Source organism: Tubulanus polymorphus, chromosome 1 (assembly GCF_964204645.1).
Source record: "Tubulanus polymorphus chromosome 1, tnTubPoly1.2, whole genome shotgun sequence".
NCBI lineage: Eukaryota > Metazoa > Nemertea > Palaeonemertea > Tubulaniformes > Tubulanidae > Tubulanus > Tubulanus polymorphus.
Window position 1 is genome coordinate 24,743,857 of NC_134025.1, and position 26,619 is coordinate 24,770,475.

At 39.8% G+C, this 26,619-nt stretch overlaps 2 protein-coding genes across 8 annotated transcripts; one reads left to right on the forward strand and one right to left on the reverse strand.

The window, feature by feature from the left end:
- Positions 1-221: 221 nt before the first annotated feature.
- LOC141911587 (uncharacterized) lies at positions 222-4,594 on the reverse strand. Its single transcript, XM_074802576.1, has 4 exons — positions 4,249-4,594; positions 4,063-4,113; positions 1,937-3,937; positions 222-1,599 (listed from the first exon to the last, which is right to left on the reverse strand). The coding sequence occupies exons 1-4, from the start codon at positions 4,525-4,527 to the stop codon at positions 1,540-1,542; spliced, it is 2,391 nt and encodes a 796-aa protein (XP_074658677.1). The 5' UTR covers positions 4,528-4,594; the 3' UTR covers positions 222-1,539.
- A 6,465-nt stretch (positions 4,595-11,059) lies between these two features.
- Positions 11,060-26,566, forward strand: LOC141907166 (uncharacterized). 7 transcript variants are annotated; one of them, XM_074796741.1, is made up of 43 exons: positions 11,060-11,123; positions 11,207-11,248; positions 11,339-11,584; positions 11,676-11,786; positions 11,878-12,122; positions 12,217-12,391; positions 12,466-12,607; positions 12,690-12,819; positions 12,898-13,054; positions 13,137-13,319; positions 13,408-13,452; positions 13,541-13,645; positions 13,726-13,970; positions 14,065-14,248; positions 14,321-14,462; positions 14,546-14,675; positions 14,746-14,902; positions 14,983-15,165; positions 15,247-16,062; positions 16,217-16,564; positions 16,666-17,013; positions 17,115-17,480; positions 17,571-17,918; positions 18,007-18,372; positions 18,474-18,821; positions 18,923-19,288; positions 19,379-19,726; positions 19,815-20,180; positions 20,282-20,647; positions 20,738-21,085; positions 21,174-21,539; positions 21,641-22,006; positions 22,097-22,444; positions 22,546-22,911; positions 23,013-23,378; positions 23,469-23,816; positions 23,918-24,283; positions 24,385-24,750; positions 24,841-25,188; positions 25,290-25,655; positions 25,744-26,109; positions 26,195-26,338; positions 26,422-26,566. In XM_074796741.1, the coding sequence occupies exons 1-43, from the start codon at positions 11,072-11,074 to the stop codon at positions 26,532-26,534; spliced, it is 11,637 nt and encodes a 3,878-aa protein (XP_074652842.1). In that variant the 5' UTR covers positions 11,060-11,071; the 3' UTR covers positions 26,535-26,566. The 7 variants fall into 7 exon arrangements, with proteins under 7 accessions (XP_074652842.1, XP_074652873.1, XP_074652865.1 ...); XM_074796772.1 differs by having other exon boundaries at positions 18,923-19,068; positions 19,507-19,726; XM_074796764.1 differs by having other exon boundaries at positions 18,007-18,152; positions 18,602-18,821.
- The last annotated feature ends 53 nt before the right edge of the window (positions 26,567-26,619 follow it).

Sequence of the window (26,619 nt, forward strand, 5' to 3'; positions counted from 1 at the left end):
TTTGACTGGTATCAAAATCGACAAAAATAAATATATATACATGTATATTCAATATTGAATTGCACACTTGTAAATGTTTTCTCGCGATAAATTTCTTCTAAACATTACCTGTATTGCGACAAGTAAGTGAAGATATTGAGTGTCGAAGATAGTGGTACAGTGGTACAATCATCAGATCCTCTCTTATCCGAAATAAAAACGATTAATGGTAATTTTCGTCTTATTGTATTATTTATTGTAGACAATGAGTCTATAGACAACATTAAAACATGTAGCAAGCACACTTTGTTTGGCTAAGTTATCATTAAGGCAAATTGTACGGAGCGTTACAAAGATGAAACTAAAATTCTTAAAGCAATAAAATAAATCTATCACTTCATCGAATACATTTGTTTATCTCAAACATTTCATACACTATGCTAGCGATGAACATATTCAAGGCACCAGATATGGAATCCGTTAGAAACCCTTTATTAGAATGTTCCTATAAAAGTCGGGAAACTACGTTAGTAGTAACACATGTACTTGCGTATGCAAGTTTTATAAAGTAATAAATACCCAGCGTAAGAGTAAGCAGAAAAAAGCTACATTACTACATAATAAAAGCACCAGTGGCAGACAGATTTTTACTAGTTTGTCTTCACCTCTTTCAAATATAATCTGGTTTTGACAATTTTCGATGGTTTTAATTAATGCCGGAAAACGAACTTAACAAAAAACAACAGAAAAAAATAACCTAGACCTAAAGACTTAAAGTGATATGTTTCCGTTTTATGATAAAATCTAAATGCAAATTGACGAAACATAACGACTAGGAGTAGGCCTACAAATGCAAAATTGGTTTTCTTGACTAGGTACTTGCAGTAGCATCGGCAACATTCTAAATTTGTCTATTTATCCAATGATTTTTCTAACGGAATTATCATCTCTCATATAAGATTAAATACCTAATCGATAAAACCGGTCTGATTCAAGATCGTTGCCATTTTTTACACGTACTACCAGTACTTAATCAATACAAAACGAATCAAATATTATGAGGTTAAAAATGTAAACAGTTTTGTCTAAGAGTCATCTCACCTTACACAAGCCAATTTACCAACACGTCACTACAGAAGTAAAATTCAATACCGATCAATCAACCACAAATTAGTAACGAATAAATGTACATTCACTGTAGAATAGATTAATACTCTATACGTGTATATACGTCATGAAGAAGGCATTAAAGGTGGAAAAACAATGACATATGTATATCTCATTATTTTGTATACGTGATCTAATGCAAGGCATTTAATAAATTGATTAATGGAAGCATTAGATTATTTGAGAACAGAATTCTAATCGTATTCAAGAACAGATTATTCATAATGCATCTTATACGATGAAGTCAATACGAAACTTTGTATGTTAGACACAATAATTGTTTTCATTGTTCATACCAAGTCAAATACAGTAGTAATTGGAAAGATGGAAATTATGGAAGATATCTTGATTTCTGCCTCTGTTTAGATGAGATTGTCTGTCTGTCCTCTCCAGTTACCAGTTATCCAAGAAATCGAATCCCGACTTGATGGTGTCTGATTTGATGTTTGCTCTCTGAAAATCAAAGCAAATAGAGCAACAATCACTTTCAATGATCTATAAATGTGAGAAATGACAAGCATTTGCATGACAATAGGATACACAATATACAGTAAAATGAATCAGTCAGAATACCAGTACTGACAATCAGTTCAGAAAAGGTTGAAAAGTTCATGTAATAAATGAATATTTACTCGCGCAACATATGATAAAGACAACCATGAACCTTTTGTCGCATTTTCTGAGTGATTGTGAGAATTCTTACATGAACGAGCATTTATTCTATCAATATCTTGAGACAATACTTCAAACAAATTCTGCCAAAAAATTGTATGTATAATACGAGACTTACCGCATTTTTCTTGCGTAGGAAATCATCTTCGATATCTAGGGAATCATCGGAAGTAAGATGAACACTTTCTTCTCCTTGGTTGTTGTACCTCTTTGTTGTTACCTTGCGGTTGTCTTTATTATGCGGCTTCAGAGCTGGCGACTTATGCAACAATGCTGTTGTGGATGAATCACTTTCAACACTGGCTCGACGATCTTTCCTCATTGGAACTGGACAGTAGACGTCATCATCACGATTACCATTCGCCCTTCCGCAGTAATTCTCGTAAATAGAATCACCACCAACTTCCAATACGTCGTAAAGAGGCTCGCTGTCGATCATGGAGGCACGATCATTACCCGGGGCATTCATGTATGGGTTTCCAACATCCATAGCATTCATATACGGACCACTGCCCTCATTCATATAAGGATTCCCACTGTCGTACAAAACATATGTGGGATCAGGGATATCTTCGATGGGATTTGAAGCTCGTTCATATAACATGTACGTTGGTTCTGTGCTCACCGCATCTGGTTCATTGCCTCTAGCATCATACAGCGCGTAAGCCGGTTCTGCAGAATAATCTTGTTCATGAAGTGCATACGGTGGTTCTTCCGTATTGTTTGCATACGCTGGCTCTTTTTCTTTGAGTACATTGTATGCTGGTTCATTTTTCGATGACATTTTTTGCAGAATGCTCGAAACAGAAACAGGCCGGGAATCTTTATTGGTTTTTGTCTCACTGACTAGTTCGTTGTACTGTGGTTCGGTCTTACTTTTTCGCACAGCTGCAGTAGGTCGTGCCGCGATCTTCTCATCCAGAACTTTATAAGGAGTATTTTCTCTCATAGCGTGTGTCAAATGTGTTGTAAATTTTTCGATTTTTTCATCAAGAACATTATAGGGGGGCTCAACTCTGGATTGATTTCTAATTGGCTCTGCAGGTTTTCCTTCCAAAACATTATAAGGTGGATCTGGTTGTTTGCTCAGGCTTTTTGTGTTTTCTAATACATTGTAGGGTGGCTCCTTTCCAGGTCGATGTAATGATTGAGTCTTTTTTGAAGAAAACCTTTCTTCTTCAAGAACATTGTACGGAGGCTCTGGTTTCTTCCGGCGGAGGGACTGAGTAACATTCGAAGGAGGCACTTCCTCCAACTCATTATAAGCAGGTTCCGGTCTTTGGGATTGACTTACAGTTGTTGAGCTTTGCTCATCTAATTCATTATAAGCAGGCTCAGTTTTATTCAAGTTGATTTTCCGGGGAGCAGCAACTGGGGCACACATGTTTACTTCTTCATCAAGTTCATTGTAAGGAGGATCAGTATTGCCATCATCGAGCTCATTATAACGTGGTTCAGCACTATAGTTATCATCATGTTCATCATATGGAGGCTCAACATTCTCTTCTAATTCATTATAAGGCGGATCAGCATTTTCGTTTTTATATCTCGGTTCTTCTGCTTGAGCTTTTTCCACTTCTTCTTCCTTTTCTAGAGGATAATTGGCTTCGTCAAGATACTGAGGTTCATCTTCATATTTTGGTTCAAGGAGAGATGGTGGTGGAATCTTTGCATACATGTGTTCAGCATTTGGATCCTCAATATCAGGAAGTTTCAAACTATCAGCATCTGATTCACCCAAAGCGATGCTCATTTTGAAGTTTGCGAATAACTGTTCGGCTTCTTCAGTGATTGACTTAGCACGACTGAGCACTTTTGATTTTCGAGATCTTTTACGAGAGCCGTAGTCCGACTCTTTCGAGTTTTCATCAGCGTCTATGAGAGCTGCGCTATCATCCAGGTCTTCCAATGGCAACGAAAAATCATAGTCATCTCCACGATCGAGAGCGAGGAAAGGTGAATCCCAGATACTTTTTTCCGGTTTCCAAGGAAAGTCAATTGTTTTATTGCCATCATTCGATGAATCTGAATGGCGCTTTGGTTTCTTCGGTCGTTCAATCGTCCTTATTCTTTGGTTTGTTTCTTCTTCACTTTCGAAAAGTGGCATATCTAGTTGACTCTGCAACAACGAGAACATACTCAATCAAAATTTTGAATTCATAGCTAACTAACAGAAAACCACAAGTTTCATAAAGAAAGTCCAAATCGACTCATAAATATAACGAAAAATTTCTTTAAGCGCACCTTTGTTTCCCAACAAAACGGTCCAGAGTGTTCATCCGTCCATGTCCAGCCCTGTTGAAATGAAAGATATGTTGAGCATGAATTCCTATATAGAACTATCGTATCAAAGTCATTATCTACAAAAATCAGTTTGAATCACTTTACCCGTTTAGCTTAAAAGGCTAATATTAGTTAGTCTATGCATACCCCGTCGTTTTCGAAATCTACGATAATCTTTTCACCACTTCCGAGTTTGAGTTTCGGGAAAGGGTTTGTCATTTCTGGTTCGGGTATATCCGCGTATTGTTGAGCAACTAGTGGATCAATGAGATAGCTATCGATAACATCATCTCTTTCTTGTGGGGTCATCTCTTTCCAGTCATCACCGTACATGCGTTCGATTATTTCTTGCTCATCCATAATTCTTTTAGCTATTGGATTAATTGATGAGAAATACTCATGAGCTAGATTCTCCACCAAAGCCATCTTCGTTTGTCGAAAGGCGGTGATTCCAAGCTGTCAAAAATTATTTTTGTTTTCACTTCAGGTATATTTACTTCCGCATTCACTGAGTCACGCCGGAAGATGGCGTTTCAGCATGTGCTTCCTAAACCACGGATATATCAAGGAATGCTCCGACAAAACGGGTTAAAGGAATGCTCCGACACAACGGGTTGTAACACCGCGATTCAGATTATTCCACCGCATCTTGTCCGTCTATGTGTGAGCTTCCAACTAATCCGACCCATCCACCCGTGGCGTAGCGTTACAATCAACCCTCGAAACATCCGATGCCCCGTCATGGCCGTAGGGACTGAGTCGTGGGCAGTCTCTCAGTCCATCTACTCAGTCTGCTCGCGGGCAGATCATGATGCATTACTAGCCGGCCCAGTTATCAAGGAAGTATCATAAAATGAAAGTTGCACTCTATTTCACTATAAAACTTCCTTGACAACTGGGCACTTGTTACCATAAGCCACCCGGTCACCAAACACCAAAAACATGTCTCCGCGGGGCGCGGACTAATAAACCCATGACTAATTATGGATTAGTCTGGACTATGAATTGTAATAGTAGTCTGCCTTACCACGACGTTCCACCCGACTGATATGCATTCAAATTCACTGAGATTAACTAAACCTTTGAATACCCACCGCGTGACCAGTGAATCGTTTAAGATAGTAAACATTTCTTAGTATTCCCGATTATAAAGATTAGAGAAGCCGTGTTCACCGGGTGTATAAATCAACGAGACGAGTTGTACTGTATAGGTTAACTATATGCAATTTGACGCACGAACTCTCGCTACTAATGTATAGTAGCTTCAAATGAGCCGATTGTGTAATGATGACAAATCCGCCCGGTGACACGAATTCAACAATTACAACAAAAAAAAATATGGGGCATGTTTGTTTTTGACCCGTTTCTACGCAGCCTGGGCGTTGTAACTGACATATTTCATCCACAGGGGCTTGTCACAATTTGATAATGAATGCATGATACCAGTATCCAAAAATCTTTTTTTATATAGGGATACTGGTATCATCCATTCATTATCAAATTGTGACAAGCCCCTGTGATTTCATCCCGCGTGAACGCCGCTTTATGTCCTGTCGTCAATTTTCGTTCGTGATCGTTGTGAAATTGTCTGTTGTGAATGCTGTATAGAAAAAAAATCAACTGATCAAAATGAACACCAAAACCCTTACTGTTTGTTATCACTTGTATTTTGTATTGTTCGCATTCATTTTTCATTTGGTTGTTACATTTTTACATTATTGATATTGTGAAAAAGTGTAACAAGAAAATTTAGGCTACACGGAGAGATAACAAGGATCTATCCGAGCCGTGCTACCCCAAAAAACAAAATCAAACCAATCACTCTTACACATGCACACTAGATGCAACATGCTGTAAACTAGTGTGCAACGATTAAAGGTGAAAACTCTAAGAAATTGACACGAAAAAAAAACACTCATTTGTGCACTAAGAAATTGATTTGTTTGATTAGGATTTTTAGTTGACATTTAGTTGTAACGAAGTGACCGTCGCCAAGTGACCTATTGACCAATTAAAGCCCGTGTCACTACCAATCCGAGTAAACGAAATCCCATAAGAGGGCTTCTGATTGGATATAAGTTGCTAGAAAATTATATTTATAGGGAGATTTTCCCATTTGCTGAATTGAGACAACATGGGTTCAATAAGTATAGCAACAATATTGTTGATCTGCTGTGTCGGATTGAGTGCTGGTAAGTTTAGTTAATGATTTACTAATTATGTATTGTTTTGAAAAGACTTGTATGAATATATCTATAACACTTTCATGTCAATTTAGGATTTTGGGGGAGAAAAAGACCTCGTTATCCACCGGGTAAGTAATTATGTTTGTTCATAGTTTACATTGGTCCGACCATCGACATCGCACGACTGACTTCATCTAATTTCAGCTCCATCGATTGCGGGTTATCAAAGACGAAATGGTGACTGCTATGGTCATGATATCGGTCGTGTAACTAGGATTAAGGATTTGAATACATGTAAATCAACATGCGACAATAATCCGAATTGTAAAGGTTTTGTCTCCACGAAATCGACACCGTATCAATGTTGGTACAAAAATGTAAATTGTAAAACATTGAGACGTTCCTCGAACCGGCTAACGTATGATAAGACGCGTAAGTCCCTTCGTGTGTGCTTTTCTCAATGCTATGTATTCTCAATTTACAAATACGTTTCCGCAGGATAACTTGTGATATTCTTTTGTTGAATATATTCTGAATAGTTTCACCAGAATGTGGTAGTGCTCCTAGTTGTCCAGAAAATTCTTACTGCGATCATTCGTTGCAAGAATGTGTATGTAAACGTGGTTTTGCTATGAGTTCAGATGGTGAATCCTGTGAGCGTGAGTATCATATATAGTCTACATCCTTTTTTCTTGCCAATATGTACAAGTTATACTTATCAGCTGTATTCATTCATTAATTTAGCTGCATGTTCCTGTCGAGGTTCTGGCGATCCTCACTACAAAACATACGATGGCATAAAGATTGACTTCTACGGCATTTGTAAGTATACATTGACCAAATCGATTGACGACTCCGGTCCGTGTGCATTCAATGTGGAAGTAAAAAATGAAAGACGTGGTTGGAACAAACGTGTATCGTATACAAGACTGGTCGATGTAAAATTCGCTGGGAAAAGATTCAGACTCCATCAGCGTAGCAATTTATTTGTAAGTCGCATACAATTGAATACTTTCAAACTTTTCGAATCCCTTGATTTATCAGAATATCCACCTCATTATATTCACTAGGTTGATAAATCCACTACGGCTACCGCATTGCCATATACATACAAAGACGCCTCAATTATTAGAGAAGGTCGAAAGATTGTTTTCTTGGCAGAGAAATGTGGTATACGAGTATCTTTCGACGGAAGAAGTTCGGTTGAAGTAGAAGTACCCCGAAAATATTCAAACAAAATGAATGGTATGCAAATTATATCAGATTCTATAAAATGTTCCATTTTCTAAATATCTATGGCACGAATCGATCGCCAGGAGATCGCACTGCTGCATCATTTAAGTACAATTTAATATTAATCCCTACTGCCATGAACCGTTACGTGAAGTCAAGATTATGACAAAATATTCCAACTCGGATTCAAAGCGATATATATCCATCTGATTTCTTGTTTGAAAATATTTTCCAGGTTTATGCGGAAACTGCAATGGAAATAGAAACGATGATTTGACTACTTTAGAAGGAGACAATGTTGCTGGAAAACGAAATGCGCAAAGTCTTGTTGGTGTTAGTTAATCTGTTCCCGATGATTCGGACATGCCATCACCTAAGTATTAGAATTTGCAATCACAACCGTACGTATATCTGATCGTTTTATTACTAATTGATAATATTTTCGTAATTTTTAGTTGTAAAGCCGTCCCACCTATCGATGTGGAAATCAAATGTGATGCTGACAGGCTTCGCGACATAGATTCGCCGCACGTTTGCGGTTATTTTAAGCACGGACCGTTCGCCGAGTGTATCAGATCTGGAAAGGTAAACACGCATTGATTATTATTTCTCTGAACACTTCACAAACATAATCGACGGATTTCGATTCAGTTTTATTTTTCATTTCGTATACTCTTTAACTCTGGACAGGTTGATTCGAAATCTATGTATGAAAGCTGTAGAACTGATGTTTGCGCTTATTCTAAGGACCAGGAAAGAAAAATGGCCTGTGGTATGTTGGCTGAATTCGCCGATCAATGTATAAAGCATGGATTTTACCCGAACTGGAGAAAGGATGATTTCTGCCGTAAGTCCCGAGCAAACCAGCCGACGCAAGCTACTACAAACAAGCGCTTTAAATTCATTATAGTATTTGTTTATCTCAAACAGCTCTTTGGTGTCCAGCAAATTCCGAATATAATCACAAGATGAAAGCTTGCCAAAATAACTGTAAAGATAAAAATGCAGAAAGTAATTGTCAAGCACCAGATATCGAAGGTTGTGTCTGCAAACGAGGATTCATTTTGGCAGGTCCATCTGGAGACCGTTGCATTCGAGAATCAGATTGTGGAGGTAGTTTTTAAGTTTTCGCTCAGTTTTCAGAAATAATTATGGAAATAAGCTAGCAACGTTTTCATTAATATATGGATTTAAATGGCTTTATATTTTGTAGAACCCGCTCCGCCCGCCCCTACACAAACAGTCCTAACTTTGCCATCGTCAGATAATTGCGTTGACACTTTACCAGGTGATTTTTGTAAAACCTTGAAAACGAAAGGCAAATGTAAGGAAAGACATACCTTAAGTTTGTGTGGAAAAACCTGCCGAGAAGATTGCCAGGAAAAGAATGACTGCAAGAATAAAATCGCGCACAAATTCTGCACGTTTTTGGAGAAGATCGGGCAGTGTGATGATATAAAGATAAAAACACATTGCCCGCAGAATTGTGATCCCAGTTGTAGAAAGAAGAATCCAGACAACAAAGAAACGAGTAGCGCATTACCGTGCAAAGATAATCTGCCCCGTGATGCATGTGCTGGAATGAAACAACTTTGTGAAAATTCTGTCGTCTCCGCCATGTGCCACAAGACCTGTCAACCGCACTGTGTCTGCGACAACGCTTTGCCAGAGAATGTATGCAAGAAGCTGCATAAGATGGGCGCGTGTGCTCACACCATCGCGTCAGCGTCTTGTCGGAGATCATGTGACCCGGCTTGTAAAAAGCCAAATACCACTCCACCAGACGTGCCGCTCAATATCAAAACGTGCGAAGACAACCTGCCATTTGGTATGTGCGCCAACATGGAAAAAGACAAATTATGCGAAAACGTAATCGTCAATAGACTTTGCCAGAAATCGTGCAAACCCGAATGCAAAACATCACGTAAGCTCGTTTTACTTTTTGTAGATCACATTTTGTAATTAGATTTAATCGTTCCTTGGAAATAATTGTTTATTTCAATGTTCTCGTTGCAGTAGTTTCAAAGCCATCCCCACATGACTATTGTAAGAATGTGTTGTCTGAACCAGTTTGTATGATGCTTGGAAACGACTGCCACAGACCTTGTATTCGTGCTTTGTGTGGCACAACATGCGGATTATGCAATGGTTAGAATATTGTAGATTTAGAGCTCCACGAAAGTATCTAATCTTAAACCTTATTATCCACTTGGTCACCATAATATGCTATTTCTTTGCAGGATGTGATAGTGAATGAAATTTAGGAAAATTCGCAGGAAAAAACTTCAAATGATTATTCTAACTCGATCATCCAACCGCCACTTTGCCACCAGTTCCATATTTGTGGATTAATTACGACACTTTCGGTCTAAGAAAGTAGGAAATCAGTTTATTTCAATGATCTTAATCGACAAACTCGGAACTGGAACAAATAAGTCGTGTGTGTACGATCTCCTTTGAAATTATATGTAGTATAAAATGTGGTTATGTACCCGTGTCAAAGGCCGACTTGAAATATATAATATTGTGTTGTCATCACTAATGAAACTATTACGTTGGTCTGCAAAACGGGTGTCTTTAAATTTTGAGATGATAGAAAATATGTCAATCCAACCGGTGATCTTTGCTCACTATTGTGCAATAATGTAATAACAAAAAAAAACACAATCACTCTTTAAAACAATTGATCTTTTCTACTACATGTATACTCAAAACAGTCCAATTATATATTAACATTTATTAACCGGTTTTGAATTATTGTTATGATTAATAGGAAGTTAAGTAGTGTTCTAGATTATTGAATGAAATAAAATCATGCTTGAAGTATGGAATGTAGCTCTGGTCACTTTATTTATTGATGGAACTCGTCCGTTCTTTCCACCTCGGACAAGTAGATTTGCAGCTTAATTCAAAGATGGACCCATACCGATGGCTCTATCTCGAGGCATGGATACTCTAACATAGAGTAACATTAATTAAAAACAGTCAAAACCAACATTTGTCGATAATCGATCTACCATTTTGAAAGTTATTTGATCGAAGAAATTTCAACCACATAGTGAAGATATCGGCGAAGTTTTTAAGATATCAATGGAATAGTAACTTGAATGACATGTTAATGACTTCATGAATGTCAATATTTGAAATAATAAGGAATAAATACGAAGATTTTCTACTATTGCATTGAAGGATTATTTTAAACCGATCTTCTCGCCGAGAAAATCAATGGTGGTTTAGATTATTTATTGGTAGTTCATAGGACCCAGATGATCTGCTTTAAGCTATTGTTGCCAACTTGTCAACGGTGCAACACCATATAATGCTATTATTTCTGAAGTGCTTTTGGTTGAGACTTTGGCCAACATTCAAAGGCTTATATATGGCTGCACCAAGTGAGATGCATTATCCTGGCCGACCAATAAAATCATGTGTTACTTACAAAATGCATTGGACGCACCAGTGAAAGAAGGCTCTTGATTGGATTTTTGCTGATATTTAAAGAGAATTTGCGAGAATTTCGCACTTAACGAAGCAAGTGGGAATGCATTAACATGGGTACACGTGTTGCAATATTGTTCCTTAGCTGTGTTGGGTTGAGTGCTGGTAAGTTCAAATATCATTTCAATTACTGGCTAATATTTCCACATATCTTAAATGCTTTCAACACATCTCGCTTTAAATTTTAGGGTTTCTGTTCAAATTTGGTGGGCGGAATCGTAACCCTCCTGGTAAGTAATTCTTATTTGAAATTTATCGTGTCTACATATTGACGCTATTGATATTTCATCAATGTTAATGTCCATGACTTTTCACTTCAGCTCCATCGATTGAGGGTTATAGAAGACGAAATGGTGACTGCTTTGGTCATGACATCAAACACGTAACCAGGATTACTAATTTGAATACATGTAAATCGACATGCGACCGGATGCCGAACTGTAAAGGTTTCGTCTCAACGAAATCAACTCCGTATCAATGTTGGTACAAAAATACAAATTGTCTGATTTTGAACAATCTATTTGCGGGGAAAAATAGATTAACCTACGACAAAACTGTTTCCCCACGTAAGTTAATTTTATCTGAATTGTTATCGAATTATAAATATTTAGTACACTTAAGTATTTTCCAAACTTTTATCATATTGTATTATTTCAGGTTGCGGTAGTGCTCCTAGGTGTCCAACAAATGCTTATTGCGATCGTTCACTCAAACAATGTGTATGCCGACGAGGTTTTACTTTGAGTTCAGATGGAAAATCCTGCCAACGTGAGTCTTGTCGACTTATCTACTACGCGTATCGTGAATATTTTGCCATTATTCAGAACTGGCTAACCAGTCATGTTATCTTATCATTTAGCTGCATGTTCCTGCCAAGGTTCCGGCGACCCCCATTACCGAACGTACGATGGTATCATGATCAACTTCTACGGCATTTGTAAATACACGTTGACCAAATCGATTGACGACTCCGGACCGTGTGCATTCAACGTTGAAGTTAAGAACGAGAGACGAGGTTGGAACAGACGTGTATCGTACACAAGACTCGTTGATGTAAAATTCGGCGGGAAAAGATTCAGACTCCATCAGCGTAGCAATTTATTTGTAAGTTATTAAATGCGTACTGAATCGAAAATTCTCTGCATACTTTATTTGAAATCGAAACATAAATGATTTCCGATATTGGCTTTAATCCTAGGTTGATAAATCCACTACGGCTACCGCATTGCCATATAAATTCAAAGACGCCTCGATTATTAGAGAAGGACGAAAGATTGTTTTCTTGGCAGAAAAATGTGGTATACGAGTATCATTCGACGGAAGGAGTTCGGTTGAGGTAGAAGTACCCCGAAAATATTCGAATAAGATGATCGGTAAGATTATTTGGAATTCACAACGCCAGTTATGCTTAAGTTCATTCATAACCTAGTGTGAAATGTTCTTTCAGGTTTATGCGGGAACTGCAATGGAAATAGGAACGATGATTTAACCACATTGGAGGGACGAAACGTCGCAGGAAGACGAAATGCACAAAGTCTTGTTGGTGTCAGTTATTCTGTTCCCGACGATTCGGACAAGCCAGCAGCCAAGTAAAAAATAGATTCTCAAAACTAAGCACGTTTCTTGAATGTTTTTTAGTGTTTTATAATATTATGGTTTATTTTCCCGTAGTTGTAAAGCTGTTCCACCTATCGATGTAGAAATCAAGTGCGATGCTGCCAGGCTCAGAGATATCGATAAGCCATTTGTTTGTGGATACTTTAAGAAAGGGCCCTTCGCCAAATGTATTAAATCTGGAAAGGTCATTAAATAGACTAGCTAGATTATTTCCTTAATTGGAATCGAAAAACGTCGATGAAAATACTTTCTCTTTAACCAGGTTGACTCGAAATCTATGTATGAAAGCTGTAGAACTGATGTTTGCGCTTATCCTAAAAACCAGGAAAGAAAAATGGCTTGCGACATGCTGACAGAATTTGCCGATCAATGCATAAAGGTTGGATTTTATCCGAACTGGAGAACGCGAAATTTTTGTCGTAAGTCCTTGGAAGATCTGCTATCACAAATGATACAAATCCTCAAGATTCCATATAATGTTTTTATTTTTCCATAAAACAGCTCTTTGGTGCCCTACAAATTCTGCATATCGGCATAAAATGAAGGCTTGCCAGAATAATTGTAAAGATAACAATGCAGAAAGCAAATGTCAAGCACAAGATATCGAAGGTTGTGCCTGCAAACAAGGATTTATCTTGGCAGGTCCATCTGGAGATCGTTGTATTAGAAAATCCGATTGTAGAAGTAAGTTTTTTCGAATATTCCGTGGTTAATCTGCAAATCTGGGAAAATATCTGCAGATGAATGATATTCTTTCAATTTACCTTCTTAGAGCCACCGCCTCCACCTCCAACTCAACCAGCTCCGCCGCCACCACGTATGTAGCAATCTTCAACTATTTTATGATAGCCATCAAAACTTATTTGTTTGAATTTCATTTGATTTATATTCATTTTCATCCGAAGCATGTGGTAGAAAATGTCCGCTTCAGTCATACTGTGATAGATCATCCAAAGAATGCCAATGCAAACGGGGATTTAGCTTCAATTCAGATAGGACTGCATGTGAACGTAAGAAATACATTCAACATACTAAAGGGTGAAATTTTTGGTATAATCATTCTTAATACATTTTCACCTTTCCATTCTAGCTGCCTGTGTTTGCCGAGGTTCTGGTGATCCTCACTACAGAACCTACGATGGTATTATGATCAACTTCTACGGTATTTGTAAATACACGTTGACCAAGTCGATTGATGAAGACACTGCATGTGCGTTCAAAGTGGAAGTTAAAAATGAAAGACGAGGTCGGAATAGACGCGTATCTTATACAAGACTTGTTGATGTTAAATTCGGTGGAAAACGATTCAGACTTCATCAGCATAGCAATTTATTTGTATGTACATAAAAAGCGTATGTTGGAAATATTCTTTGATTTATATGATTAATAAATTGTATAACGTTTTGTGATTTTAACTTTAATTTTCAAGGTTGGAGATTCTAATACGGCAGCAACGCTACCATATATCGATGGAGATCGGCAGAACGTTTTCATTCGTAGAGAAGGAAGAACGATAGTTTTCACATCGAGTAAATGCGGCATACGGGTGTCGTTTGACGGTCGCCATTCCGTCGAGGTCCAAGTGCCCAGGAAATATAAAGCCAAAATGACAGGTACTTAAAACAATACTAAAAGAAAATCAATGTATTCACAATGAATTAACTTTATTTGCTGGCTATATAAAGGTATCTGTGGTGATTGCGATGGAAGTAAAACGAATGATTTGACAACATACGAAGGAAAAAATGTAAAGGGTCGCAGAAATGCTCAAAATTTAGTCGGTGTCAGCTTCTCTGTACCAGATGACTCGGATCGCCCATCAACTAAGTAATATACATAAAGAAACATCTTTTAAATCGTTTCTATTTTCCGCTTATTTATCTTTCTAATTTTAATCCCTATTTTTCCAGTTGTAAGAAAGTACCAACTGTCGATGTGGAAATAAAATGTGACGCTGCCAGGAAGAAAGATATCGATAAGCCAAATGTCTGTGGTTATTTTAAGACCGGACCCTTTGACGCGTGTATCAAATCTGAAAAGGTAATTTCGAGATCACATTGAAATATGCTAAATCAAACAATATTTAACGTGAATATTTTGTTTTGTTTAGGTTGATGTCAACGCGCTATACAAGAATTGCATTACGGATGTGTGCGCTTACCCAAAAGAACAAGAAAGCAAAATAGCTTGTGCAATGTTGTCAGCTTTTGCCGACACTTGTATTGGATTTGGATTCTACCCAAATTGGCGCAGACAAAATTTCTGTCGTAAGTGATATTTAGACACTTATGGAGATATCACATGGAGACTCGGATTATCAAATATCATTATGAAACGATTTTTTCAGAGATGTCATGCCCAGCCAACTCTGAATATCAGTACCGAATGCTGGTGTGTCAAAATAATTGCCAGGACAATGAAGCTGAAGATAACTGCGAGGCTCCTGATGTTGAAGGTTGTGCTTGTAAAGATGGTTTTATACTAGACAGACCGTCTGGAATCAGATGCATAAAAAGGATTGATTGTGGAAGTAAGCTGGTAACGATTACAGATTTTTAAACAGGATTGTATATTATGCACAGTATTGAATTGATTTTATTCTTTTTCAAAGAACCTGCTCCTCCTGCACCTACCCAAAATGTCGTCACATTGCCGCCGGTAACGAAACCAGCGGAGATAAAGCCTCCTGGTACACGACCGACAACGAAAGAATCCACAATTCAAAAATGTATTGACAGTTTACCAGGTGACTTCTGCAAAACCGTGAAACTAAAAGGACAGTGTGATGATCCAGTCGCCCGATCAACGTGCATGAAATCTTGTGACGAAGATTGTCAGCCGACGCCACAGCCACCACAGACTACGTTGAAAACGCCAGCAACCAAGGAATGCGAAAATAAAATTTCACACAAATATTGCGAGTTCTTTGAACTGGCTGGACAGTGCAACGATGAAAAGATTAAAAGAAATTGTCCACAAGATTGTGATCCTGTTTGCAAAAAGAAGAATCCAAACAACGAAGGTTATGGTAAAGCAATGCCGTGTAAGGACAACCTTCCTGGTGACGCGTGTGCTGGTATGAAGCAACTTTGTGGAAACGCAGTTATCCTTGCCATGTGCCACAAAACTTGTCATCCTCAGTGTGTTTGCGACAATAAATTGCCAAGAAAGATTTGTCACGGATTACATAAAAATGGGTTCTGTAGCAACAGAAACGTGCTTATCTCTTGTCGAAGCATATGCGATCCAGCTTGTCAACGGATACCTGGTAAACCAAAACCGACACCACCTGATATGCCACTGGATATCAAGACGTGCGCAGACAACCTTCCTGACAACGTATGTGAAATATCATTGAAATCTCTCTGTGAAAGGCCTTTACTTCAACGTATTTGCCAGAAGACCTGCATGAAATCGTGTATTACCTGTAAGTAGTGATCATAAATTGCACGAGAAAAATTGCATATCAATAATTGTATCATTATCATTACAGATACAAAGCCAAATCCGTCAGCCCTGGGTCCTCGTTATATCATTTACATCAATTGTTTTTCTAACATCATTTTCATTTATTCATCTAGATCCACCGCCCAATCCACCAGGCCCACCAAATCCGCCAGCTCCGGGTCCTTATTGCTCAAACACTTTGCCAGGAAAGTTCTGTGATTTATTGAAACTCGGAGGAATGTGTGGAAATCGTAACGTAAAGGTCACTTGTCGTAAAGTATGCGATGATTATTGTACGACTGAACCAGAACCGGGAAAGCCGAAACCACCTCCACCACCAAAAGAAACCCCGGAAGAAATTCCTTGCTTGGACAATCTACCATTGGATATGTGCAGCAATATGGAAAAAGTTGGATTCTGCAAAAATATGGTCGTAACCAATCTTTGCCAGAAGTCTTGCAAACCACAATGCAGCAACCCACGTAAGTTCTTCTACGGCAATTATTGTACATTCCGTGTTCATTCCGTGTTCTTTCATATGGTTTTAAATCAATTGTTTGAACATATAATTTTCATTATTCAGAACCGACCCCGAATCCGCCAGGCCCACCAAATCCGCCAGCTCCGGGTCCTTATTGCTCAAACACTTTGCCAGGAAAGTTCTGTGATTTATTGAAACTCGGAGGAATGTGTGGAAGTCGTAACGTAAAGGTCACTTGTCGTAAAGTATGCGATGATTATTGTACGACTGAACCAGAACTGGGAAAACCGAAACCACCTCCACCACCAAAAGAAAACCCGGAAGAAATTCCTTGCTTGGACAATCTACCATTGGATATGTGCAGCAATATGGAAAAAGCTGGATTCTGCAAAAATATGGTCGTAACCAATCTTTGCCAGAAGTCTTGCAAACCACAATGCAGCAACCCACGTAAGTTCTTCTACGGCAATTATTGTACATTCCGTGTTCATTCCGTGTTCTTTCATATGGTTTTAAATCAATTGTTTGAACATATAATTTTCATTATTCAGAACCGACCCCGAATCCACCCGGTCCTCCGAATCCGCCAGGCCCACCAAATCCGCCAGTTCCGGGTCCTTATTGCTCAAACACTTTGCCAGGAAAGTTCTGTGATTTATTGAAACTCGGAGGAATGTGTGGAAATCGTAACGTAAAGGTCACTTGTCGTAAAGTATGCGATGATTATTGTACGACTGAACCAGAACCGGGAAAGCCGAAACCACCTCCACCACCAAAAGAAACCACGGAAGAAATTCCTTGCTTGGACAACCTACCATTGGATATGTGCAGCAATATGGAAAAAGTTGGATTCTGTCAAAATATGGTCGTCACTAATCTTTGCCAGAAGTCTTGCAAACCACAATGCAACAACCCACGTAAGTTCTTCTTGCCCATTTTTGTACATTCCGTATTCTTTGTCATTTTACATCAATTGTTAATTGACCATACTACTTTCATTAATTCAGATCCACCTCCGAATCCGCCAGGCCCACCAAATCCGCCAGCTCCGGGTCCTTATTGCTCAAACACTTTGCCGGGAAAGTTCTGTGATTTATTGAAACTCGGAGGAATGTGTGGAAATCGTAACGTAAAGGTCACTTGTCGTAAAGTATGCGATGATTATTGTACGACTGAACCAGAACCGGGAAAACCGAAACCACCTCCACCACCAAAAGAAACCCCGGAAGAAATTCCTTGCTTGGACAACCTACCATTGGATATGTGCAGCAATATGGAAAAAGTTGGATTCTGTCAAAATATGGTCGTCACTAATCTTTGCCAGAAGTCTTGCAAACCACAATGCAACAACCCACGTAAGTTCTTCTTGCCCATTTTTGTACATTGCGTTTTCTATCATTTTACATCAATTGTTATTTGTCCATGCCACTTTCATTAATTCAGATCCACCTCCGAATCCGCCAAGCCCACCGAATCCGCCAGGTCCACCAAATCCGCCAGCTCCGGGTCCTTATTGCTCAAACACTTTGCCAGGAAAGTTCTGTGATTTATTGAAACTCGGAGGAATGTGTGGAAATCGTAACGTAAAGGTCACTTGTCGTAAAGTATGCGATGATTATTGTACGACTGAACCAGAACCGGGAAAGCCGAAACCACCTCCACCACCAAAAGAAACCCCGGAAGAAATTCCTTGCTTGGACAATCTACCATTGGATATGTGCAGCAATATGGAAAAAGTTGGATTCTGCAAAAATATGGTCGTAACCAATCTTTGCCAGAAGTCTTGCAAACCACAATGCAGCAACCCACGTAAGTTCTTCTACGGCAATTATTGTACATTCCGTGTTCATTCCGTGTTCTTTCATATGGTTTTAAATCAATTGTTTGAACATATAATTTTCATTATTCAGAACCGACCCCGAATCCGCCAGGCCCACCAAATCCGCCAGCTCCGGGTCCTTATTGCTCAAACACTTTGCCAGGAAAGTTCTGTGATTTATTGAAACTCGGAGGAATGTGTGGAAGTCGTAACGTAAAGGTCACTTGTCGTAAAGTATGCGATGATTATTGTACGACTGAACCAGAACCGGGAAAACCGAAACCACCTCCACCACCAAAAGAAAACCCGGAAGAAATTCCTTGCTTGGACAATCTACCATTGGATATGTGCAGCAATATGGAAAAAGTTGGATTCTGCAAAAATATGGTCGTAACCAATCTTTGCCAGAAGTCTTGCAAACCACAATGCAGCAACCCACGTAAGTTCTTCTACGGCAATTATTGTACATTCCGTGTTCATTCCGTGTTATTTCATATGGTTTTAAATCAATTGTTTGAACATATAATTTTCATTATTCAGAACCGACCCCGAATCCACCCGGTCCTCCGAATCCGCCAGGCCCACCAAATCCGCCAGTTCCGGGTCCTTATTGCTCAAACACTTTGCCAGGAAAGTTCTGTGATTTATTGAAACTCGGAGGAATGTGTGGAAATCGTAACGTAAAGGTCACTTGTCGTAAAGTATGCGATGATTATTGTACGACTGAACCAGAACCGGGAAAGCCGAAACCACCTCCACCACCAAAAGAAACCACGGAAGAAATTCCTTGCTTGGACAACCTACCATTGGATATGTGCAGCAATATGGAAAAAGTTGGATTCTGTCAAAATATGGTCGTCACTAATCTTTGCCAGAAGTCTTGCAAACCACAATGCAACAACCCACGTAAGTTCTTCTTGCCCATTTTTGTACATTCCGTATTCTTTGTCATTTTACATCAATTGTTAATTGACCATACTACTTTCATTAATTCAGATCCACCTCCGAATCCGCCAGGCCCACCAAATCCGCCAGCTCCGGGTCCTTATTGCTCAAACACTTTGCCGGGAAAGTTCTGTGATTTATTGAAACTCGGAGGTATGTGTGGAAATCGTAACGTAAAGGTCACTTGTCGTAAAGTATGCGATGATTATTGTACGACTGAACCAGAACCGGGAAAACCGAAACCACCTCCACCACCAAAAGAAACCCCGGAAGAAATTCCTTGCTTGGACAACCTACCATTGGATATGTGCAGCAATATGGAAAAAGTTGGATTCTGTCAAAATATGGTCGTCACTAATCTTTGCCAGAAGTCTTGCAAACCACAATGCAACAACCCACGTAAGTTCTTCTTGCCCATTTTTGTACATTGCGTATTCTATCATTTTACATCAATTGTTATTTGTCCATGCCACTTTCATTAATTCAGATCCACCTCCGAATCCGCCAAGCCCACCGAATCCGCCAGGTCCACCAAATCCGCCAGCTCCGGGTCCTTATTGCTCAAACACTTTGCCAGGAAAGTTCTGTGATTTATTGAAACTCGGAGGAATGTGTGGAAATCGTAACGTAAAGGTCACTTGTCGTAAAGTATGCGATGATTATTGTACGACTGAACCAGAACCGGGAAAACCGAAACCACCTCCACCACCAAAAGAAACCCCGGAAGAAATTCCTTGCTTGGACAATCTACCATTGGATATGTGCAGCAATATGGAAAAAGTTGGATTCTGTCAAAATATGGTCGTAACCAATCTTTGCCAGAAGTCTTGCAAACCACAATGCAGCAACCCACGTAAGTTCTTCTACGGCAATTATTGTACATTCCGTGTTCATTCCGTGTTCTTTCATATGGTTTTAAATCAATTGTTTGAACATATAATTTTCATTATTCAGAACCGACCCCGAATCCACCCGGTCCTCCGAATCCGCCAGGCCCACCAAATCCGCCAGTTCCGGGTCCTTATTGCTCAAACACTTTGCCAGGAAAGTTCTGTGATTTATTGAAACTCGGAGGAATGTGTGGAAATCGTAACGTAAAGGTCACTTGTCGTAAAGTATGCGATGATTATTGTACGACTGAACCAGAACCGGGAAAGCCGAAACCACCTCCACCACCAAAAGAAACCCCGGAAGAAATTCCTTGCTTGGACAACCTACCATTGGATATGTGCAGCAATATGGAAAAAGTTGGATTCTGTCAAAATATGGTCGTCGCTAATCTTTGCCAGAAGTCTTGCAAACCACAATGCAACAACCCACGTAAGTTCTTCTTGCCCATTTTTGTACATTCCGTATTCTTTGTCATTTTACATCAATTGTTATTTGACCATACTACTTTAATTAATTCAGATCCGCCACCGAATCCGCCAGGCCCACCAAATCCGCCAGCTCCTGGTCCTTATTGCTCAAACACTTTGCCGGGAAAGTTCTGTGATTTACTGAAACTCGGAGGAATGTGTGGAAATCGTAACGTAAAGGTCACTTGTCGTAAAGTATGCGATGATTATTGTACGACTGAACCAGAACCGGGAAAACCGAAACCACTTCCACCACCAAAAGAAACCCCGGAAGAAATTCCTTGCTTGGACAACCTACCATTGGATATGTGCAGCAATATGGAAAAAGTTGGATTCTGTCAAAATATGGTCGTCACTAATATTTGCCAGAAGTCTTGCAAATCACAATGCAACAACCCACGTAAGTTCTTCTTGCCCATTTTTGTACATTGCGTATTCTATCATTTTACATCAATTGTTATTTGTCCATGCCACTTTCATTAATTCAGATCCACCTCCGAATCCGCCAAGCCCACCGAATCCGCCAGGTCCACCAAATCCGCCAGCTCCGGGTCCTTATTGCTCAAACACTTTGCCAGGAAAGTTCTGTGATTTATTGAAACTCGGAGGAATGTGTGGAAATCGTAACGTAAAGGTCACTTGTCGTAAAGTATGCGATGATTATTGTACGACTGAACCAGAACCGGGAAAACCGAAACCACCTCCACCACCAAAAGAAACCCCGGAAGAAATTCCTTGCTTGGACAATCTACCATTGGATATGTGCAGCAATATGGAAAAAGTTGGATTCTGCAAAAATATGGTCGTAACCAATCTTTGCCAGAAGTCTTGCAAACCACAATGCAGCAACCCACGTAAGTTCTTCTACGGCAATTATTGTACATTCCGTGTTCATTCCGTGTTCTTTCATATGGTTTTAAATCAATTGTTTGAACATATAATTTTCATTATTCAGAACCGACCCCGAATCCACCCGGTCCTCCGAATCCGCCAGGCCCACCAAATCCGCCAGTTCCGGGTCCTTATTGCTCAAACACTTTGCCAGGAAAGTTCTGTGATTTATTGAAACTCGGAGGAATGTGTGGAAATCGTAACGTAAAGGTCACTTGTCGTAAAGTATGCGATGATTATTGTACGACTGAACCAGAACCGGGAAAGCCGAAACCACCTCCACCACCAAAAGAAACCCCGGAAGAAATTCCTTGCTTGGACAACCTACCATTGGATATGTGCAGCAATATGGAAAAAGTTGGATTCTGTCAAAATATGGTCGTCGCTAATCTTTGCCAGAAGTCTTGCAAACCACAATGCAACAACCCACGTAAGTTCTTCTTGCCCATTTTTGTACATTCCGTATTCTTTGTCATTTTACATCAATTGTTATTTGACCATACTACTTTAATTAATTCAGATCCGCCACCGAATCCGCCAGGCCCACCAAATCCGCCAGCTCCTGGTCCTTATTGCTCAAACACTTTGCCGGGAAAGTTCTGTGATTTATTGAAACTCGGAGGAATGTGTGGAAGTCGTAACGTAAAGGTCACTTGTCGTAAAGTGTGCGATGATTATTGTACGACTGAACCAGAACCGGGAAAGCCGAAACCACCTCCACCACCAAAAGAAACCCCGGAAGAAATTCCTTGCTTGGACAATCTACCATTGGATATGTGCAGCAATATGGAAAAAGTTGGATTCTGTCAAAATATGGTCGTCACTAATCTTTGCCAGAAGTCTTGCAAACCACAATGCAACAACCCACGTAAGTTCTTCTACGGCAATTATTGTACATTCCGTGTTCATTCCGTATTCTTTCATGTGGTTTTAAATCAATTGTTTGGACATATTATTTTCATTTTTCAGAACCGACGCCGAATCCACCCGGTCCTCCGAATCCGCCAGGCCCACCAAATCCGCCAGCTCCTGGTCCTTATTGCTCAAACACTTTGCCGGGAAAGTTCTGTGATTTACTGAAACTCGGAGGAATGTGTGGAAATCGTAACGTAAAGGTCACTTGTCGTAAAGTATGCGATGATTATTGTACGACTGAACCAGAACCGGGAAAACCGAAACCACCTCCACCACCAAAAGAAACCCCGGAAGAAATTCCTTGCTTGGACAATCTACCATTGGATATGTGCAGCAATATGGAAAAAGTTGGATTCTGCAAAAATATGGTCGTAACCAATCTTTGCCAGAAGTCTTGCAAACCACAATGCAGCAACCCACGTAAGTTCTTCTACGGCAATTATTGTACATTCCGTGTTCATTCCGTGTTCTTTCATATGGTTTTAAATCAATTGTTTGAACATATAATTTTCATTATTCAGAACCGACCCCGAATCCACCCGGTCCTCCGAATCCGCCAGGCCCACCAAATCCGCCAGTTCCGGGTCCTTATTGCTCAAACACTTTGCCAGGAAAGTTCTGTGATTTATTGAAACTCGGAGGAATGTGTGGAAATCGTAACGTAAAGGTCACTTGTCGTAAAGTATGCGATGATTATTGTACGACTGAACCAGAACCGGGAAAGCCGAAACCACCTCCACCACCAAAAGAAACCCCGGAAGAAATTCCTTGCTTGGACAACCTACCATTGGATATGTGCAGCAATATGGAAAAAGTTGGATTCTGTCAAAATATGGTCGTCGCTAATCTTTGCCAGAAGTCTTGCAAACCACAATGCAACAACCCACGTAAGTTCTTCTTGCCCATTTTTGTACATTCCGTATTCTTTGTCATTTTACATCAATTGTTATTTGACCATACTACTTTAATTAATTCAGATCCGCCACCGAATCCGCCAGGCCCACCAAATCCGCCAGCTCCTGGTCCTTATTGCTCAAACACTTTGCCGGGAAAGTTCTGTGATTTATTGAAACTCGGAGGAATGTGTGGAAGTCGTAACGTAAAGGTCACTTGTCGTAAAGTGTGCGATGATTATTGTACGACTGAACCAGAACCGGGAAAGCCGAAACCACCTCCACCACCAAAAGAAACCCCGGAAGAAATTCCTTGCTTGGACAATCTACCATTGGATATGTGCAGCAATATGGAAAAAGTTGGATTCTGTCAAAATATGGTCGTCACTAATCTTTGCCAGAAGTCTTGCAAACCACAATGCAACAACCCACGTAAGTTCTTCTACGGCAATTATTGTACATTCCGTGTTCATTCCGTATTCTTTCATGTGGTTTTAAATCAATTGTTTGGACATATTATTTTCATTTTTCAGAACCGACGCCGAATCCACCCGGTCCTCCGAATCCGCCAGGCCCACCAAATCCGCCAGCTCCTGGTCCTTATTGCTCAAACACTTTGCCGGGAAAGTTCTGTGATTTACTGAAACTCGGAGGAATGTGTGGAAATCGTAACGTAAAGGTCACTTGTCGTAAAGTATGCGATGATTATTGTACGACTGAACCAGAACCGGGAAAACCGAAACCACCTCCACCACCAAAAGAAACCCCGGAAGAAATTCCTTGCTTGGACAACCTACCATTGGATATGTGCAGCAATATGGAAAAAGTTGGATTCTGCAAAAATATGGTCGTAACCAATCTTTGCCAGAAGTCTTGCAAACCACAATGCAGCAACCCACGTAAGTTCTTCTACGGCAATTATTGTACATTCCGTGTTCATTCCGTGTTCTTTCATATGGTTTTAAATCAATTGTTTGAACATATAATTTTCATTATTCAGAACCGACCCCGAATCCACCCGGTCCTCCGAATCCGCCAGGCCCACCAAATCCGCCAGTTCCGGGTCCTTATTGCTCAAACACTTTGCCAGGAAAGTTCTGTGATTTATTGAAACTCGGAGGAATGTGTGGAAATCGTAACGTAAAGGTCACTTGTCGTAAAGTATGCGATGATTATTGTACGACTGAACCAGAACCGGGAAAACCGAAACCACCTCCACCACCAAAAGAAACCCCGGAAGAAATTCCTTGCTTGGACAACCTACCATTGGATATGTGCAGCAATATGGAAAAAGTTGGATTCTGTCAAAATATGGTCGTCGCTAATCTTTGCCAGAAGTCTTGCAAACCACAATGCAACAACCCACGTAAGTTCTTCTTGCCCATTTTTGTACATTCCGTATTCTTTGTCATTTTACATCAATTGTTATTTGACCATACTACTTTAATTAATTCAGATCCGCCACCGAATCCGCCAGGCCCACCAAATCCGCCAGCTCCTGGTCCTTATTGCTCAAACACTTTGCCGGGAAAGTTCTGTGATTTATTGAAACTCGGAGGAATGTGTGGAAGTCGTAACGTAAAGGTCACTTGTCGTAAAGTGTGCGATGATTATTGTACGACTGAACCAGAACCGGGAAAGCCGAAACCACCTCCACCACCAAAAGAAACCCCGGAAGAAATTCCTTGCTTGGACAATCTACCATTGGATATGTGCAGCAATATGGAAAAAGTTGGATTCTGTCAAAATATGGTCGTCACTAATCTTTGCCAGAAGTCTTGCAAACCACAATGCAACAACCCACGTAAGTTCTTCTACGGCAATTATTGTACATTCCGTGTTCATTCCGTATTCTTTCATGTGGTTTTAAATCAATTGTTTGGACATATTATTTTCATTTTTCAGAACCGACGCCGAATCCACCCGGTCCTCCGAATCCGCCAGGCCCACCAAATCCGCCAGCTCCTGGTCCTTATTGCTCAAACACTTTGCCGGGAAAGTTCTGTGATTTACTGAAACTCGGAGGAATGTGTGGAAATCGTAACGTAAAGGTCACTTGTCGTAAAGTATGCGATGATTATTGTACGACTGAACCAGAACCGGGAAAACCGAAACCACCTCCACCACCAAAAGAAACCCCGGAAGAAATTCCTTGCTTGGACAACCTACCATTGGATATGTGCAGCAATATGGAAAAAGTTGGATTCTGTCAAAATATGGTCGTCACTAATATTTGCCAGAAGTCTTGCAAATCACAATGCAACAACCCACGTAAGTTCTTCTTGCCCATTTTTGTACATTGCGTATTCTATCATTTTACATCAATTGTTATTTGTCCATGCCACTTTAATTAATTCAGATCCACCTCCGAATCCGCCAAGCCCACCGAATCCGCCAGGTCCACCAAATCCGCCAGCTCCGGGTCCTTATTGCTCAAACACTTTGCCAGGAAAGTTCTGTGATTTATTGAAACTCGGAGGAATGTGTGGAAATCGTAACGTAAAGGTCACTTGTCGTAAAGTATGCGATGATTATTGTACGACTGAACCAGAACCGGGAAAACCGAAACCACCTCCACCACCAAAAGAAACCCCGGAAGAAATTCCTTGCCTGGACAATCTACCATTGGATATGTGCAGCAATATGGAAAAAGTTGGATTCTGTCAAAATATGGTCGTCACTAATCTTTGCCAGAAGTCTTGCAAACCAGAATGCAACAAACCATGTAGGTTCTTGCAACCCAGTTGTACATTCCACCCTTGCTTTATATTTAATTTGACATTAGTTGAATAGTCATCTTGTTATTTCAGTTCCAAGTCCAGGCACAACGTCAGCTCCGCAGAAGTCATGTAAAAATTCGTTATCTGAACAACTGTGTTTGATGCTGAAACATAATTGTCACAGACCTTGTATTCGAACGTTATGTGCTGCAACTTGCGGGATGAAATGCAATGGTAAATAAAATAATTCATTTATTTTTGATATTTGAAATACTGTATTTTAAACCTTAATGAATCGCCATTTTCTTTTCTTCTAGGTTGTTCTGATAGAGCCAAAACTGAAACTTGTCATATTCTGAAGACGCAACTTAGCTGTTCTAATCCGATTATGCAATCCGTTTGTAGTAAATCCTGTCGTTCATGTGCTTGAAATAGTCGTATAATAAATCTAGTTGAAATTAACTCGGCCACTTGTTTTTCTTTCCTGTTTCTCTATTGCATTTGGACATATTGCA

Coding starts and splice junctions, on each gene's coding strand:
- LOC141911587 (XM_074802576.1), bottom strand. CDS start 4,527: ATGGCTTTGGTGGAGAATCTAGCTCATGAGTATTTCTCATCAATTAAT. Junction 4,114..4,248: donor TAGATTTCGAAAACGACGGG/GTATGCATAGAC, acceptor TCATTTCAACAG/GGCTGGACATGGACGGATGA. Junction 1,600..1,936: donor TCCTACGCAAGAAAAATGCG/GTAAGTCTCGTA, acceptor TTTGATTTTCAG/AGAGCAAACATCAAATCAGA.
- LOC141907166 (XM_074796741.1), top strand. CDS start 11,072: ATGGGTACACGTGTTGCAATATTGTTCCTTAGCTGTGTTGGGTTGAGT. Junction 13,646..13,725: donor AGATAGGACTGCATGTGAAC/GTAAGAAATACA, acceptor TTTCCATTCTAG/CTGCCTGTGTTTGCCGAGGT. Junction 22,912..23,012: donor ACCACAATGCAGCAACCCAC/GTAAGTTCTTCT, acceptor TTCATTATTCAG/AACCGACCCCGAATCCACCC.